This window comes from Columba livia, chromosome 6 (assembly GCF_036013475.1).
Source record: "Columba livia isolate bColLiv1 breed racing homer chromosome 6, bColLiv1.pat.W.v2, whole genome shotgun sequence".
NCBI classification, from domain to species: domain Eukaryota; kingdom Metazoa; phylum Chordata; class Aves; order Columbiformes; family Columbidae; genus Columba; species Columba livia.
Window position 1 is genome coordinate 11448021 of NC_088607.1, and position 15061 is coordinate 11463081.

General features: G+C 47.4%; 1 protein-coding gene across 4 annotated transcripts in view; it reads left to right on the forward strand.

Moving 5' to 3' along the window:
• Positions 1 to 117: 117 nt before the first annotated feature.
• Positions 118 to 15061, forward strand: part of XPNPEP1 (X-prolyl aminopeptidase 1) — a 32234-nt gene continuing 17290 nt past the window's right edge. The window contains exons 1-8 of one of the 4 annotated variants that reach the window (XM_065067071.1): positions 118 to 302; positions 1429 to 1524; positions 4195 to 4325; positions 9902 to 9965; positions 11692 to 11796; positions 12053 to 12145; positions 13043 to 13186; positions 13522 to 13617. In XM_065067071.1, coding sequence (XP_064923143.1) covers positions 4209 to 4325; positions 9902 to 9965; positions 11692 to 11796; positions 12053 to 12145; positions 13043 to 13186; positions 13522 to 13617 — 619 coding nt within the window. In that variant the 5' untranslated portion in view covers positions 118 to 302; positions 1429 to 1524; positions 4195 to 4208. Of the gene's footprint in view, positions 303 to 378; positions 540 to 1428; positions 1525 to 4194; positions 4326 to 9901; positions 9966 to 11691; positions 11797 to 12052; positions 12146 to 13042; positions 13187 to 13521; positions 13618 to 15061 lie in introns of those variants that run through there. The other 3 variants (XM_065067073.1, XM_065067072.1, XM_065067074.1) reach the window with 3 other exon arrangements.

The following is a 15061-nucleotide window of genomic DNA, read 5'->3' on the forward strand; positions in this document are numbered from 1 at the left end:
ACCGGCTTCCTGGCCTACCTGCCCTGGGAGACGGAGCCCGAAAGCCGAGCCGGGGCGGGAGGACGAGTCAGAGCCCCGGAGGGCTCAGACGAACGGGCAGGCCGGGCGGCGGCTGTCCGGCTGTCCCCGGGTGCCGGCGCCCGCCCGGCAGGAGTCCCGGTCCCCGTCCCGCTCCGGGATCCCCCTGCCTCGCGCCGCCGGCTCCCCCGTGACGTCCGCCGTGACGTCAGCGGCGGGTGGCCGCGGCGGCCCCACGTCGGCGCTGACGTCGCGGCGCCGGACGGCGGGCGGGCCGGCGGCAGGTGAGGAGCGGCGGGGTGGGGTGGGGGCAGGCCCGGTGGGAGCTCCAGCCGGGATGGCAGGGAACCTGGAACGGACCCAGGGGCTGCGGCACGGCCTGGGCCCGGCGTGCCCTGCCGGCCTTGTGCCCCGGGCCTCCCCGGGATCCGGGCCCAGTCGGGGTGTCCAGGCCCGAGCGGCCCTGTCAGCCCCTTGGGGGAGGCTTTTGGCTCAGGGGGGTGTCCGCGCCGGGGGGCTCGGTGAGTTTGGGTTGCAGGCGGGTGCTGGGGGCAGTAGTGGGGTTTGCGCCTCAGAGCACTGCAGTGGGTGCAGCCAGGGGGGCCCGGGTTTGAGATGGTGTCGCTGGTTCCTGACAGGGCAGGCTTGCATGCTTATTTTGAACGTGTTTGCTTTTAAAAGAGAAAACGAAGAGGAGATTATCAGAAGGATGAGTGTATCTGAAGCAAACAGGACATTAACACTCGGTGTGGCCTAACACAGCAGCCACAGGCAGATCCAGCTGCAGCCTGACCTCCTGGCCTCCCCCCGTCCTGCGGTGGCACTGACGCACACCCTGACACAGGGGGCCTGATGTCCCCAACCCTGGCCATCGCTGGCGCCTGGGGTTGTGTCAGCCCATTGCTCTGTGTGGCAGGAGAAGATGTCTAGTTCTTCCAGCAACATTTTTTGTGGTCTTTGCCCCGTGTGTCTGATGGAGATGCTGTCCAGGCAGGGTCTGGCCTGGGTTCTTGGAGAACTCACTGCTGTGGTGTGAATGAGGTGTAGATAATGCATGTCTAGACAATGACAGATTTTGGGATCCAACTCTCACTGCCGTCATGCTGCAGGGTTACTTCTGCTCTGCCTTAGTTTCCCCATCTGTAAAATGGGGAGTGGTCTCTCACAGAATGATTGTGAAAACAAACTGGCATAAAACACTACATGCTTGCAAGATATAACTGTAAGTCTTGTCAAGTAAAGGCCTGACCTTTGACGTTCCCTGCTCCACCATGGTTCACCCTTAGTGCATCTCTAATCTTGCCAGTGGAACATAGTGTTAATGCATTTTCAGCTCTTTGCTGAACATGAGAATATTTTATGGGGGACGAAGTTTGTTAGCTGTTTCAGTTTCGCCCTTTGCTTTCTCAGGCAGAGTGGAGCTTATGAAGGCTGAGCAAAGAGCTGCATGGTATTTTGTGTGAGCAGAGGCAAGAGGCGTCCAGACTTGAGGAACTGCAGAGGCAGGTAACGCATGTCAGTCTGATACCTTTGAAAAAGTTAGGGCAGGAAATAGGCCTGTTTCTTGTACTGCTAAATCCACTACCTTAATGTCAGCTGTGTTTGGTTTTAATGACTGGAGTGATTAAATAATGATACAAAAGCTGTTTTAACTTTGTACAGTCTTATAATTGTGGCCCAGTAGGAAGGGTCACCTGTTAAGAATTATAGGGAGACCAGAGTAAGTGACTACCCAAGATCTAGGAGAAGATATGTTCTCTTTCTCTGGAAAGTTTGTGGACAATTTTTCAAAGTGATTTCTTATACTGTAGGGGTCATATAAAATAGATGTTGTCCTTAATGTGGGTTTTGTTGCTAATCTAGCTTAGTTGTGTTTTTGATATTGCAAGCAAATCTTTCAACACGGAGAGTACTTTTAAAATTACATTTATTTTGTCCTTGAGAGAACCTCTTGCTTGCTAAGAGGACCATGGCTTGTCAGCAATGAGCTTTATTAAAAGGCAAAGCCTTGTCATTTCTTGCCTTTTTAAATGAGATTTTCAGACTCCTGGAGACAAAGCACAGGTCAAGAAAGGAAACTGTGTCCTTATGAGTTTGTAGAAAGAGATTCCTTTCTGCTGGCTAGTCGCTATGTTGTTGCTCCCTCTCCTTTGTGTTTTTCCTCTGTCTGAACATAAATCAGCAGCAGTGTTATAGAATGTTACAGCAGGTCGTTACAGAGGACAGGCAGAAACAATCACAGTATAATAAAGTTCACTGTAGCTTGTAAACACTGTATAAAACTACGGAATTTGTCCTGGAAATAAATCTGAGCTGTAATCTAATCCCAGTGAAGGCACTGGAGTCCAGATACCAATTTGAAGGTTTAGTATGTGGTGCCTTTTGAACTTGATTTGCTTCTTGTGGTCTGGGTTTTAAAACACAGAGTATCTGTGAGCAAACATTCACACACAAGTCTGATGTGCTCTATACTTCCTGCAATGAGACGTGTGAATGGTGGTTCTTGGGTTGAGATTTTTACACCTGAATGCGTCAGATCATGGTGCTGCTGTGTGACCTTGGTCAAATCATGCTTTCCTATTGCTTGTGAAATGGAGGCAGATTTCTGGCTTCCCGTTTAGATGGCAACCATCACAGGGCACGGACTGCGCCCTACTGTGTTTTGGCAGAAGACCATGATGTCTCTTGGGGCTCCTGGTAGTTACTGAGGTGTAAATAGAATAAGCACCTGGATAAGCAAAAAATGGTTGAGATTTGCATTCTATTTGCTTCTCCCATCTATGATCCGTTTGTGGACATGGCTGTGAAATGAGCTGTTAAATGAACTGGTCAGAATAAAATACTGCACAGCGTAGCATTCAAGCAGCACAGAGTCCCTGCCCACCTTGCCCTGGAAGGTGACAGTGTTAAAGCTGTAAGATCTCAGCACGTTCTTAAAAATGTGAAAAAGATGGGCAGGAAACCGGGAAGGGGATTATCCCACTTTGGGCACCCTTTGGAGATGTGAGTGAAGAAAAGGTGAAGAGAACCTCTGAAGAGTTTCAGGTTACTTGATTTTCATAGACTTTCAGGCCAGGCCTCCCCCTCAGCTTGAACATCCTCCACAGTCAGCTGGTACCTTCCACTGCAGCCTTCGCTTGCGCCAGCACAGCAGCGTGGCCTGATGTATCACTGTGCGTGGTGCTCACAGCAGGTCCTGGCTGTTGGTGGTTTCTGGGTAGTAAATTGGGAGGCTCATGTTCACTGCAATGCCAAAGATACATCCAGCGCAAAACCACAGCAAGGGCCTGTGCCTTTGTTTTTTCCCTCTGATCTGCTGTCTTCTGCCTAGCCTATCCCCCACCCCTTCCTGCCTGCCACCAGCCGACATCTGCAGAGCACTTGCCAAAGGTCTTCAGAGTAGGTTCCTTTCAGCCTCCCTGGTTCTCTGTGGCAGTCACTTGTGAGAGCTCAACAGGCTGTTCTTGCTGTTAGAGTTGTGTTCTTGCTCTGCATCCCAAAGGTAAATATGGCCAGTGGACACATCCCTCTGTATGTCCTTGGGAGGAGATTTCTTTTGTCTGAGTTAATCTCCTCACCAATCCACTGTGAAACCCTGGGCTATGGTGAACTTCTAAAAATTGCATTCTTTACTGGTCCATTTCTGAGTTCCTAACGTGCATGGTTTGCTCTCCCAGCAGTCTGTGCTCCTGTGGCATATCAGCCACAGTATCTGTGCCCCCAGAGGGAGAAGACTAAAGGTTTATCTCTGTGCACATGGTTGGTGGGGCTACTTCTGATCTGTGGGTACTTCAGACCATCAACATTACATGCCAAGACCTTTCCTGGCGGTCATAGGGCATGTCTGAGGTGCTCTGGTTCCTGGTGCTGTCCACATGCAGGAAGGGTTGGCAAGTGTGTTAAGCCTGTGTATATCACCAGTGGGTGTGCCAGTCCTTCACCCGATGGGAAGGTCCTTTACAGGGTAGACCAGCTTTGACTCTCTGGCCTCAACCTGATCCCTCATTCTCAAGGAACATGAGTGAAGTGACAAGACAGGAGAAATTCTGAGCTGATGGGGATGATGTTGGCACAGTTGTCCTCAAAGGAAGTTTCCAGTGGTGACAGTCTCCAGCCTGTGCATGTAAGTGACCTGAGATGGCTGGAGAAGCTCTGAAGTTTTGTGCTTTATTTTAGTTGCAGGTGGGAAGATGAGTCCAAAAATTACAACAGAGCTGCTCAAGCAACTGCGGCAGGTGATGAAGAGTCCTAAGTATGTCCAGGAGCCTGTCCAAGCCTACATAGTGCCCTCTGGAGATGCCCACCAGGTATGGATGGATTATGGGAATGAATGTGCTTTCCTTCCCTGCAAAAAATAAAAGCCAGGGATAACTAAAGTCATCCTTCATTCACTTCCTTTCATAGTTCTAGCTTAAAAGCCTGGTTAACCTGAAAAATATCGTGTTGGGAAAAGTTACTGAAGTCTGTTCAGAAGACCGAGGGGTTTATATTCTTTTAACAAAACTGTGTGGATGTTCCACCAGCAGCTTCTCATCAGATTGTCTCCAGGCAGCTCATGCTACAAAAAAGGGAGCTTGCCCACTTGCTGTCCCCATCCCCATCCTGGCTGTTGGGAAGAATGAGTTTACTGGGGGAGGAAAAGACATTATATGGACTTTAGTTTCCCCATTAGCACCTCCTGATCAAAACAAACTCTTAAGCGAGGTGGTGAAGGATTAGTTGCAGAGCTTTCCCTTTGCTAGATCCAGTTCTTGCTGGAATTTGCTGCCTTATGCTAATGCCCTTCAGATCCCATGCAGAGGGGCCTTTGGGGAGGCCGGGAGGGAGCAGGCCACGATGACACTTCTCTTTCAGTACTGCTCTGCATCAGCTTGTTCTATGTGCTGAATACAGCAGGGGAGTCTGGGCCTGGGCTGCTAACCTGTGGCAGTAACTGTGTTCTATGCTGCTTCCATCGTTAAGATTTTTGTAGCCTGTGACATTAATTTTAAATCGCTGAACTGCCTTTTACCTCCCTTGCCTGCTCATATGGTAGTTTCAGTCTTTTGTTTGCTCTGTTAGGAGACCCAAGAGCTGCCAAGGGTTTTTCCCTCTGCAGCCATTTTCAGGAAACAAAAGACCTGAAGCTTTCCTGGCTCACACCCAGAGCTCCCTTTTACCCCAGGGTGCATGAGAGCAAAATGCAACTGAATCGGAACCTTTGCCCTTGACTTAGCTTTGGAGTGAGCTGGGTCCAGACTTGCCTGTGCCCTGGGACCACATGTGCAGCATCATGTTTCCTCTTAGGGAGATCCAAACTTGGGCAGGTAGAGGGAAGGCGTTTTCTGCAGCTGCTATTGTCTGCTGCATTCCTGCCTCAGGCTGCCTCTGTCCATATATAACTCTGGTTTCATTTCACTAGATGTTAAATGCTGTCATGTGAGTTGAAGAATGTGACCCTCAGGACTTCTGGGTTTTTCTGTTCCTTTCTTTTCCTTGACAGAGTGCAGTTAAGCAGAGAACCCCATGTTGCTATTTCCTGCCAGGCGAGTTGGTCAGGTTTCTCTGCAGAGTGAATCTATCTGAATGGAAACAATTACTAAAGGCCGCTGATTCTGGCGCCTCCTGACCAGGATTTTGTCTGTGATGTTTGGGAATTGGTGCAATTTTAGGCCTTGGTGGAGACCTGTTGATCCCAGAACAGGCTTGCTGATTCCAGGTAGATTGTGATGAGCTGAGATTTGCAGCTTCCCCACATTCCAAGCAGGGGTTTGTTTCCTGTATGCAAATAAGAACTTTACAGCCCTGCAGTGAGATTTTGCTCTTAGGCAGCTCCCTCTGTGACTTAGAAGACTGCGGTTTAATGATACTCAAGCTTTTGGTGGCTTGAGCCATTTCCTCCCCACAGCCCAAGCTGCTTACTGCTGTCCTTGCCTCTCCCAGCTGTTCCTGAGGCTGCCCTGGGATCCACATCAGAGAACTACTCAACAAAGAAGGCTTTCCCTCCTGTGGTGTTGACACAGGGTTTAGATTGGGGGAAACTTTATTCTCTTCTAGGTTGCAAAGAAACCCCAGGATTAGACTGGTACTGATACACCCCAGTGCTGCAACTTGCTGACTAATTTATCTTTGTAACACTGGGAATGTTTGAGCTCTGAGCTTTCTGATGCTTTTAATATTGGTTTTCCTGCCAAAGCTAGAAGGCTTAGGTTATAATATTGCCAGGAGGCTTGCCACCAGTTGGATCCTTTGCTTTCCATGTTTAGTTGTGCAAGAAGCTGAAAGACTTGCAGAGCTTCTCAAACACAGCTGGCTCTGACTCTGGTTTAACCAAAGCTGTTAATACCTTGGATTTGTGGCTCTTCCAGCCAGCCCTGAGTGTTGGCTGCTTTGATTTTTTGAAACTTTTGATGCTGGTGATAAAGAATCAGAAGAAGTGGATTGCTTCCTTGGGGACCTGGGTGGTCCAAAGGCTGGTGAGAAAGGAGGGCAGTCCCAGCCAAAAGTGAGCTGAAGTCCATACAAAGAGCCCTGCCTCCTTTCATGAGTGCTGAGTGGATCTTATGGCTTTAGGTGTCAAAAGATCATGAAGGGGTGAAACACTGTGCTTTTGGGAATGAGGCACTGAAGTCTTTCTGGTTTGGTTAAAAATGCCTGCCTGAATTTTTGGTTTGTTGCAGTGGTAAATGCAGGATCCATTTTAATGTCGAGTCACTCAGTTTGCATTAAATCTGGAGTTTGCCCATATGGGAATGAATATTCAGAGATTGGAGGAGCTTTCTTCTTAATGGGAGGGAATGATGTTTGGATTAGAGCTTGGATTTGGAGCCACTCACAGCTTAAAAGGGGCTGGTTTCCACCCCCAGGCCTTGACTCAGTGAAAACAAATTTGGTCAGATCTGGCTGCTCTTCCACATCAAGGAAGCACCTGCCCAGCTCAGAGCCCAATGTTTGGGTTGGCAGAGGTGCTGTCTTCTGCTCAGGTCTGGCTCCTCTGACACACGCTTGTTCTGAGCCGAGGAATCAGCGGAGTAATAAAGCAAGAGACGGCTTGTGCACAGGTTGCACTGACCTGTTCCAGATCTTACCAATGCAGTTAGGTTTTTGGCAGGGAATACCGACCTCCCTCCAAGTGCACAGTGCTGTTTGTTCTTTAATGGCATTGGTGTCATAGCTCTAAGGTGAGTGAGTTGCAGTTTTCATTGCTGATCTTGGTTGACATTAAGATAGAATAACCTTTAACATGTTAGTGACCCAACCATGCAGGCTCTGGTAATAAGCACCACTGATTTTTTTGAGGTTCTTCCTGGCTTAGCTGAGGGTTTCTGTGATGCAGCCCCCTGTTTTGTCTGCGTGTCAAGGACTGACAGGTGTGGTGGAAAGCAGATGTGGCAGGCCTGAGGAGGGCCAGGTTGAAGGCCATCGGAGCTGCAAGTCGAGCCCCAGGGAAATACCTTGTGCTGTGGCCTGTACTTTGTGTGGCGTATGCAAGTGTTCCCCTTGTAATTTTAGCTTGGGCAAAACATGAGCTCATCTTTGCACAGTGGAGGTTACTGCGTGGAACAAAACAGGTGGGTGTGCAAGAATTCAGACTGAAAGATGAATGAACCATATTCTCCTCCAGATCCTTCATGCTCCCTTTTAAAGCCCATCTGCTTCATTGTAAAGTCTTAAAATATTCCCTGGATTTGTCTGTGAATGGAACAGCATAAGGTATTTCCCAGGCAGTCAAGGTCTTGTTAGTTTAGGTCAGCTTTTACCAGATCTAAAGCTAATAGACTTTTGTCCTTTAAGATTTTTTAAAATTGTTTTAATTAATTTCACTCCTCTGTGCTGTTAATGCAGCTAGCTCCATGTTAACTCTTGCTATGATAATGAGATTGTTTGCACAAGTAAACCAGCCTTTAGTCTCTGCTGCACTGGTCAAGAGAAAGGGAAGACAAATCACTGGTCTGGTTTGAGATATCCTTAGTGATATGATTCACAATGGGAAATTTCCAGCATCCCCTTTAGGCGCCAGACCCTGGGAGATGGTGTCCCATCTTTGAGCGGAGAAACATAGGAAAATGGGGAAATGAGCACTTGATTCTGTTCCCAGAATGATTTTGTCCTCTTTATCTGCTGAAGCCTCCGTTGTTATTGTAACGGGGGTTAGTGGTGATGGGGGTGCTGTGTCGGGCTGAGGCAGATCCACCCTTGTCAGCTGGAGGTGTGCAGAGGACAGTCATCCCTTCCTGAGGTGAGTGTCCTGACCCCTCTCCTCCCCACAGCTGCTGGGTGTATGTCACAGCCCTTGGGGGCTTGTGGGGCTAGTCAGGAAGGGGGACGGGGAACTGGGCTGGCCTAGAGATGAGGGCACCTGTGGTCTCCATACCTGTCCCATTTCTGCCAACTTTCATTAGTGGTTGGATAAAACAGAGGATTTCTTGGAAGCATATCTTGGGGATCTTCCATGGCAATCAGGAGCAAAATCTACTCAGCCAGATCCTCTTTTGAGCCATGGGTTTTGCTGTCCCAAAGCCCAGTTCCAAAACTTTAGTGGTGAATGGTTGGTAGCTGCTGCCTAGGACGTCTGCTAAGAGGGAAGAGACATGGCTCTTCTGGAGGGGTTTTGACCGTGGGGTGATTTGGAGCAGAAATACAGAGTTGGTCCCAGGTGCTGCACTTCGTGCTTCTCACTCACTCCTGTGCTTTGAACCCTCTGCCTTCTTTAGAACAGTGAAGAGTAAGATTTGAAGGGAGTGTTTTCTAACAGTCAGGTGATTTAAAAATAGCCGTGGCCAGAGACAGGGAAATGTAGTATCTGTCACAGTAGGAACTAAAGCCACCTGAGGATCAGGCTGTGATTTATCAGCTCAGTCCCCAAAGTGTTTCTTTTGCCACAGCACAGCTGGGAGCAGGGAAACTTTATGGGCAGAGGAGCAGACTTTGGTTTCACAATGTTTGTAAGGTGCAAATCCAGGGGTTTTGCAGCTCAAACATTGATGCTGTCAGCCTGGATTAATCTGATTTGCTGAGTTGTGCTACTTAGTTAACAGGCCTGCTCAGCAGTTCTGACCTCAGAACTTACCAGAATGGGATTCCATACAAATGGTATGTGGGCCATTTCAAGGTACAGTTGTTCTTTTAATTTTGGCAGCTCCTGTGCATGTCAGGTATCTGTGTATTCTCAGGCTCTGATGTAAAGCTGCCAACAGATGTGTCCACAAACACAGGTTGTGATGGCTTTGGGGTGGGGATGGACTAGTAGTCCTTGATTCCCTCTCACCCACCAAACCATAGTCTGGCGGTATCGGTGTAGTTGGGTTTTGAGTAGGCAAGGAAGAAGTGAGAGGATCAGCATCTAATTATGAAAGGTCCTAAGGGTTAAAGTTTTTACAGTTTTACCACCTTGATGATTTTCTTTCAATTCATTGTTGTGGAAAAGAAAATCTTAAAAGAGTTCTTGTAAATGCCAGTGAGGGGACTTCACTGGAGATAGTGAATTTTACAGATTTTATGCGCTGATTACTCTGGTCTCCAAGATCAAGGGATACTTCTGGTTTCTCTTCCTTTCACATTGCAGCTTCAAAGGCAGCATTTGTTTGTTGCCCAAAGGGGAGACTGAGTGTGAAATAAACATCTGCAAACTCTGAAGCCCTTCAGTGTTTACAGACGTTTGTGGGAGAAAAGTGCTGCAGCTTAAAAAAGAAAAAAAAAAAAGGCAAAACAACAAACCCAGTTGAACATAAATACAATATAATCACAGATGATTAAATGTTCCAGTGGAGTAGAGCTCAGGATTTTTTAACTCATTCTCTCTGTGGTGTCCTTTAGGTGAAAAAGCTTATGAAAGTATTTGTCATCAGCTGATTTTTTACACCCCCCGCTGCTATAAATAATTGCTGCCTCTTTTGTTTTCCAGAGTGAGTACATTGCACCCTGTGATTGCAGACGGGCGTTCATCTCTGGATTTGATGGCTCTGCAGGTACCTTTCCAGAACTTGGTTTATTGCTAATGTACATAATTCCACCGTAAAGAAATAGCCTCATTCATAGCATGGAGGCAGGATGGAATAGGAAACCAATCCAGCTTGTTTGGACTGTTTTCTTCCCATTTCAGCATCTGCAGAATTATGTCTTGGCTGCCCACTGGAATTATGTAATATCAGCGCAATAACAAGTTTTCAGAAAACGTTTGACCCCTGAGTGAACCTCTCATAAAGTAATATCCTGTTAACTCTTTAATGTGGTGCCTGTAACTTACAGCCATTTCTTTTGATGTGCAGCCAGTACGAACAGATTTTTACATTGCCCATTTGGGCAGGGTGAATAGTAGATGGACTTCAGCTAGCCGTTCTGTTTAAACAGAGCCAGGGCCAGAAACACTGCATTTGGAAACCGAATGCTGTGGAAAAGTTTGCTTATCTTGCCGAGACAGGATGTTTTCTTGGCTGTAGGATAGGTCTGTGTTTCAAGAGACCTAGTTTTTACCCTAGTTGTACCCTAAGCTCTGCAACTTACTCTGCTGTGTGATTGTTGGAAATTCACTTTAGTCTGTTGAGGTCTTTTCCCCCACCTAATTGTAGATTGTTTTAATAAATAATGCTGCCTATGTGTTTGGAGAGTCCACTCGTCATTTCCTATGAACTACTCTGGGTCCTCATGTGGAAGGTGATAAATCCAGGGCTGCAGGCTGCTGTTAATGGATAATGTGAATCCTGTCATAATTTCATGCCTTCTGCATGGCCTCTTCATAACCTTCCTCTCTATTTTGGGCCCTTGTTATGTACTTGGAACGTCTGTGTTCCCAGCCTAGCGCTTAGTGAATACATGAGGTTTCACACAAGGGCTCACCTTGTGTTTCTTGCTTCATCTTTTTAGACTGAAGCAGCTTAAAATTAGGTTTGTGTTGGGGGATTTTGATAGAAGACAATACATTAATGTTTGGAAACTCTGCATTGCTAATCTGGGCTCAAGTGTCTGGTGACAGAGAGTATGATCAAGATGCAGAGACTCAAAAGGCTTGAATTCAGTTTCTGCTTGTGCCATGGTGTTGCTTTTTTTTCTAATCACCAAGGGCAGGGCAGGCAGAGTGCCTTGCTGAGATGTTACTGCCCCTCAGCTGTCTTCTTGCATCCCTCCATCTGCGTTCAGTGGAATGGGACAGACACTGGAACCAGCAGACATTTATGTTCTTATTTCCTGTTCAGCCATCTCTGCTAGAGCTGTAACATTTGGAAAAGGGGTGCAGCTGACAGCTGGGAGTGCTACCCACGTGTGCTAGCCTAGTAACTGCTGTTTCTTGTGCATGGCCAGAGCCCAGGCTCCCTGCCCGTAAGAAGATGGGATGGAGTCCAGGGATGTACAGTATGTGTTACTGTAACAACAACCAAGTGGAGACCACAAGCTCTGTTTACAGAAGGTTTGGAAAGCCCCATTTGCCCTGTTCCACTGACAGTTGAGATATGCTGAAGTTGAATTCATCTGAGGCAATCCATTAAGCTGCATCCTTGTGCATACTGTCTCTGATAGGATTTGGAAGGTCATAGTTCAGGGGAAACAGTGAATATCTCCACTGAAACTGGACTAACCTTTGAAGAGTGAGCAGAGCTGCATTTTGTGGAATTGGGGTACATTTCAAACAGTCCCCCTGCTGTCTATGTCTCTGCATGGTGGTTGCCCTCCTCTAAATCTTTCTGCCTTCCTGCCTAGGTACTGCCATAGTGACTGAGCAGCATGCAGCCATGTGGACAGATGGACGCTACTTCCTGCAGGCTGCACATCAGATGGATAACAACTGGACACTCATGAAAATGGGTATGCAGGAGGCTGGGAAACTGCTGCACTGATAAACAGAGAACAGTCACAGGCTATTTGATCACTTTGCAAATGTTACAGCTTGGGCTGTAGGGACACCCCATCATGCAGGGGCTTAGGCCCATCTTGAGTACACTGCTGCTCCTCCTGCTTTAGTGTCCTGCGCCCATGGGTTTAGGCATTCATTAGTAGATGTATCTGTGTTAGCCTGGACTTTGTGCAGTATGACTTTGAATTTTTTTTTAAATCCATTTAGGTCTGAAAGACACACCAACTCAAGAGGATTGGCTAGTGAGTGTCCTCCCAGAAGGCTCGAAGGTGGGAGTGGACCCTTTCATTATTCCAGCTGGTTGGTTTTACTTTATTTTATGACTATGGATTGGGCAACTAGATTTTGCTTCCTTGCTTCTCTGGATAAGCTGTTGTGTGGTGGTATGTAGCTAACCATGTTTCAGCCCAGATGGGGTGGTGGGTTAAACTGTTATGCAGAAAAAAGTTGGATTTTGGTTTTAGGCTTATACTGTGGGAACTTCACAGTAGTGCATTGACTCCAAAACACAAGGGATGAGAGCTGCTCTCTGGGCTTGCAGTGACCTTATCTGAAAAGCAGAGTTCCGATCCACCTCCGTTTGTCTGTGCTGTGGCTTCTAATGGGCGCTTGAGAACAAAGTTGCTGAATGCCTCGGCCAAAACACCAAGGCAAAACTCATGCTGCTACTGCAGGTCTTGGCATCTCTGTAGCTCTCCTGTAGGAAGCACATTCCTGGAGAGTTACCATTTATATCGGATAAACGAGTGTCCATCTACTTATGCTTCAGAACATGGGGTCCAATCCCAAAGTCATGGGAGACAAGGGGAGACATTTCCTTGATTCAGATGGGCTACTGATCAGTCTTGTGGCTGTATGGAAGCCCATCTCATCTGGCTTAGATCTAACATGGTTCTGCACTGGGGTGGCTTTCTCCAGTGACTTCTGTTCCCAGCTGGAGCAGTTCTTCTTTAGGTCAAGCATGAGGCTTCAGGACTGTGAGGTTCTGTACCTGTTCCTGGCTGTAGTGGCTGCATTTGTAGAACTGTTATTGCAGTAGCTTTTGTTTTGTTTTTTTTAAAGGAATGGGAAGAAGGAGAGGCTGGAAGGAAAGGAGGAGACTCAGATTCTTGAGTTTACTGCTTGTGAACAGGGCCGTTGTTCAACCAGTGCATGTTCTTTAAAGCCATCACTCTTGACTCTTTTTTCCTTTGGCAGATCAGTGGAAGAGGATGTCCAAAGCCTTGAGAAGTGCTGGCCATGACCTTGTGCCTGTCAAAGAAAACCTGATTGATACAATCTGGACAGACTGTCCACAGCGCCCCTGCAAGCCTCTCATCACACTCGACCTGAGTTACACAGGTGAGAAGCTTAACTCCCAATAGACACGGACTATTTCTACTGTTGTACCCCCCTTTGCTTTCCTCTTACAAAGTGGTGAGAAAAGCTCTACTGCAGTGCAATGTGATCCACTGTGAACAGGTCAAGAAGGTGATCGGACCTCAGCTAATGGCCTGTTTGTCCTCAAAACTTCAAATAACCATTTTCTAGAGGTTAGATAACTTAAAAACAGAGCCATGGATGTCTGGAGGGCAGCTTGTCTGAGAAAGTTCATATCAGTTATTAGAAAGGAGTGAGGAGCACAAGCCAAACACAGCAAAGTTGGTGACTGTAGCTTTTCATACTGTGTTTTGCAGGGGTCAGCTGGAGAGACAAAATTGTAGCCCTCCGTTCAAAAATGGCTGAGAGGAAAGTCCTGTGGTTTGTGGTAACAGCCTTGGATGAAGTAGCATGTAAGTCTTTGCATCTCCCTTCTCAGTTCTTCCTACAAAATAAATGTCCTTCCTGCCTTGGAAAGGAAGAACCCTGCCAGGGTGGGAGGCACTTGTAACAGCCAGTGTGTTTGTTAGAGGTCAGTAAACTTGTATCAAGTGCAGTGGTGATAACAGGTCACAAACAGTGAATCTGTATTTCTACCCACTGCCTTTTTACACAAGTACAGCTCCTGAGTACATTTTTGGCGCAGGAAGCACAGCAAATCACCACCTTTGAAAAACAGCCCAGGCAAAGGGAAAGAAAGGTTATGTGTAAAGCCTGAGGCAGTTTGAAGGGAAAAAAAAAAAAAAAAGACCTGTGAGATTTTCTGGCTATAAAATATCCTGATGTTGCCTCACCCTATGGGAAGATGGAGACTGTTTTCTGCTCTGGAGGCTGGGCTATAAACAAAGCAATGCAACATGTGGCTTTGTATACATTAGGCAAGGGTGGGGTACATGGCATTCACAGTAATCTTCCTAATTGTCATGACATTTCCAGTCAATCTCTACCTTGCCAGTGTTTGGCAAATGCTTTGGTTAAAACATGTAAATCAGGTCTCGACTTGTATTTCCAGATCATTTCAACCGAGGGTCCCACTAGAGGGTCCCCTCCATGTTTGGGGCCCCAGGATGACGAGGTCACCACATCCTGGCTCCCAGCCCAGTGCGTAGGAAGGGAGAACAGCCAGAAACAGCAATGGTTCCCCAAGGCCTGTTGTTACTAGTGCTGTGTATCCTTTGTGCAGAAATCACCAGTGTGCAGACTGGTGCAGTGGAAACACAGCACTGGCAGAGTGTGAGTGCCGCTTGTGCCTGTGTCTGCTCTGGAGAGGTAGAAATGCAGGCGGCGCATTCCCAGCTCCAGCACTGCCAGCGCAGCATCTCTGGCGCTGGGAGAGGCCAGCTTGCTGAGATCTGTGGGCTCTCCTGGATCTAGGACACTGAGCAAAGAGCTTGTCTCATGAAAGAAAAACTTCAGAGAGTGGTGATATGACTCCTCCCTGGGGAGGCCTGCGTGAGCAGAGATTGTGTGGCTCACCTTTTCAGGCGCATCTCCAATTAAATTAATGATAAATTGGTGCCTTGAGGTGGTTTCAGATTAAACGTCTCCAACTAAGCCAAGCTCAGTTATGAATCAAGTGTTTTAGGATGGACCAGAGGAGGTCATGAGAGAAGCTTATTGCTGGGTGCCTGGTTCCTAAAGGGGGAAGGGGGAATAAGTTTAATTTTATCTAATTCAGTTCACTGTATTAAACTCCAGATAAGATTCTGGGGCCAGAAAGAGAGCCACAGAGGAGGCTGTTGGCTCCTTACTGCATTGGGAGTCAGCTAAGTGAGGAAGTTTGTACCCATGCAGTAAAGAGTTCTTTGTGGTTCTTTCCTGCTTTCAAGTGACCTACTCCTTCCCTGGGGAGACTCA